At 51.8% G+C, this 2,869-nt stretch overlaps 1 protein-coding gene across 1 annotated transcript; it reads right to left on the reverse strand.

The window, feature by feature from the left end:
* Positions 1–291: 291 nt before the first annotated feature.
* LOC117847715 (transcription factor bHLH112) lies at positions 292–2,661 on the reverse strand. The gene is made up of 7 exons (XM_034728985.2): positions 2,131–2,661; positions 1,621–1,984; positions 1,397–1,516; positions 1,134–1,199; positions 933–998; positions 739–804; positions 292–594 (listed from the first exon to the last, which is right to left on the reverse strand). The coding sequence occupies exons 1-7, from the start codon at positions 2,334–2,336 to the stop codon at positions 445–447; spliced, it is 1,038 nt and encodes a 345-aa protein (XP_034584876.1). The 5' UTR covers positions 2,337–2,661; the 3' UTR covers positions 292–444.
* Between the last annotated feature and the right edge of the window lie 208 nt (positions 2,662–2,869).

The raw sequence follows: 2,869 nt of genomic DNA on the forward strand, positions 1-2,869 counted from the left end.
GTTAGTATCTAGGTACTAGGTACGCTTTTGAATAAGTTACTCAATGTGCAACTTGTCTAATAATTCGTGATAACTTCTTTTTAAAAAATACCAACTGCTCAGTGCTCACTATGGTTGCAAAGCTAACCTCTCCGTTTTGCTTCCATGTTTTAGCACCATTCCACCATCCTCCACCCCCAACCTATCAATAATAGCGCTAGCATATCATTCTCTTGAACCTGCCCCCAACAAATATATCCATCTTAACCTTTGGAACTCATGCAGGGCGTGTGTGCACAAGTGCACGTGGTCTTTCAGCATCTCCTCTTGTGGGTGTATTTCTTGTGTTCAATCCAACTAAACATCCTCATAAACAGGTTACAGCTCAGGTTTTTCATTTGCTTTTGCTTCAACACTACTAACATGTCTCTACCTTAGAGCTATAAGCTTCTAGCCTGTCTGTCTCTACCGAAATGTTCCCCCAAAGCTAGGGTGCCAGAACTCCGGCGCCGTCTCGCTCGCCACCGCGTAAGTGCTCGCCACCGGGACAAGGCACAGCCCTCGGCTTCGCAGGTCCTCCTTCGCCTCGCCACCGTCTTTGGCGTGATACGAAACCTTGTTAATTCACGGGGGAAAGTGTGATTCTTACATGGTAAGAGTAAATAAAGAACAAAATTCTGAATAATATAGTGAGGGAAACAATTCTGACAGTATAATGACACTCAAAACGATGCTTAAGAAGTGGCAGATGTATATTACCTGTTGTTGCTGTAGCTGCTGCACCTGCACAGGGCGTCCACACCTCAGGTACGGAGAGCTCAGGGACTGCAGCGGTTGGTTCATTATTAGCTCGAACCACACAAATTGTGCATGTTGAAAACATGCACCAGTATTAACCATGAATTTGTTCAGTCATTATTTGATCACCGTGAGCTATAAATTCGTGTACTTACTGCTACTTGATCGTGTAGGAACCTGATGTATTCGATGGCCTCGTGAAGAACCGATGCAGTATCCGTCTAAATTTCGTGGAATGCGATGGATCGAAAATTTTGATCAACTTGGAGTGAGATATTTGCTCGAGCGAAATTCAAAGGATGACGAACATGAGAGAAACCGAAAGGAGGAAAAAAAATACAAATAGAAAAGGGTACCTTTCCAAAAGGCGAGACGAGTTGCTGGAGCGCGGTGATTCTGTCCCCGAGCTTCTCTTTCCTCACCTGCCCGCAGAGAAGAATTCAAATTAAAGCAATCATAATCCAATCGATGATCATCATAGCTAACGAGAATACATATATCTAGCCTGAATTGCAAGTTGAGCTGGAAATCGAAAGATGTCCGAACAATTGAAGGTGGAAGATGATATAATCTCTTTCGATCGATTGCGTCACAGGCCGGCCAGCCGGCCGGTGCACACCTTGAAGGTCGGCATGGGAGACGGCGTCGCGATCCGGAGCTTCTTAGCCGCCGCCGGCGAGTCGGGAACGCTTCTTCTTGTGGCCGAGTAGCAAGCGTCCTGAACATGCTCCTTATGGGACTGCACCAGAGGCCGAGTCGTCAGAAGAAACCCTAGGTAGCAGCTATCCGGTAGGTGTGCAAGAGAATCGGCGGCGCCGGCTCCGCTGCCAACCCATGTCGTACCCTGAAAGCTTTCTGCTCTAAGGCCTGCAAGAGAAGCGGCTTCGTCGTCATCGGCCGTGGCTCTGACGCCACGTCGCTGAAATTCCGCGTCGACGAGGCAAAGAAGCCGGAAACGAAGTGCTGCTGCGAGAACGGCTTCGTCGTCGTCATCGGCGCCGCCGGCACGTCGCCGTAGCCGGAGTACTGATTTTCCGCGCACAGGGACGCGCTTCGCGACGCCGCTGCTTCTGGTGCCAAGGGCGCCGCGCCGTCGACGACGTCGGGCTGTTGATCGAGCAGGAAGTGGCGACCCGCGTCGTCGCCGTGGAGTCGGAGGAGCGCGTTGAAGCTAGCGGTCGCTTCCGCAGCCGCTCTGCCGCCGCCCCTGCCGTGCAAATCGCCATGAATCACTCGTAGAAACGGTAGAGGTCGATCGATCAGTCATCAGTGTGCCTTTGGTGTAACAAGCGATCACGCCAAGATCGAAGGCACACACAGACACAGCGCGGCAAATTGAGATTCTCTACTTACACGTAGGCTTGTGTCCAATCCGCCATGTGGGGTGGATCGGCGAGGAAGGACGATGGTGGCGAGGCCGCGGCATCGACGTGCAAACCTGACCGGAAATAATCCGTCGAGGTGGCACTCGTCGCCCCCGGCTCGGCAGCGTCCTGGTCCGTGGAGCAGGCCGACGCGCCGTCGCCGGCACGCACGGAGCTCCACCACTCGTCTGCCATGAGGAGAGCTTGCTAGAGGGCACGCCAGCTCCTTGTTGTACGCAGCAGTGGAATCTCGTCGCCGATGATGTGTGTGTGTGTGTATATCAGAAGTAAGTTAACGTGCCATACACGGTGGACTCTGATCGATCAGCTTGTGGAGAGCACAGGGGTCTCTGACTCGTGAGTTCTGAAACTTCGTCTGACCTTTGGACTACTTCTATAGGTAAACACATAGTTTATGGTCGTGAGGCCCTTACCTTTTTTGATTGGATTGGGACGGTATCAGGCTAGCTAGTCCTGTGCGTGTACAGCCACGCACTCATGGTGTAGCCACAAGCAAAAAAACCGTGTCGATGAACAGTGCGGCCGGCGACATTTTGGGACCCTAGCTAAGTTGACGCTCTGGAACGGGAATGAGGCCAGCCCCAATGGCGACGGTGGCAGATGGCGCTGCCGGTGAAGGAGAAGAATGACATTACTGGTCGGAGCACAAGAACATAACCAAACGTGGTATTGCCGATCGGGGAGGGTGCGATTATTTTTCAAATGTT

This window comes from Setaria viridis, chromosome 3 (genome assembly GCF_005286985.2).
Source record: "Setaria viridis chromosome 3, Setaria_viridis_v4.0, whole genome shotgun sequence".
Taxonomy (NCBI): Eukaryota; Viridiplantae; Streptophyta; class Magnoliopsida; order Poales; family Poaceae; genus Setaria; species Setaria viridis.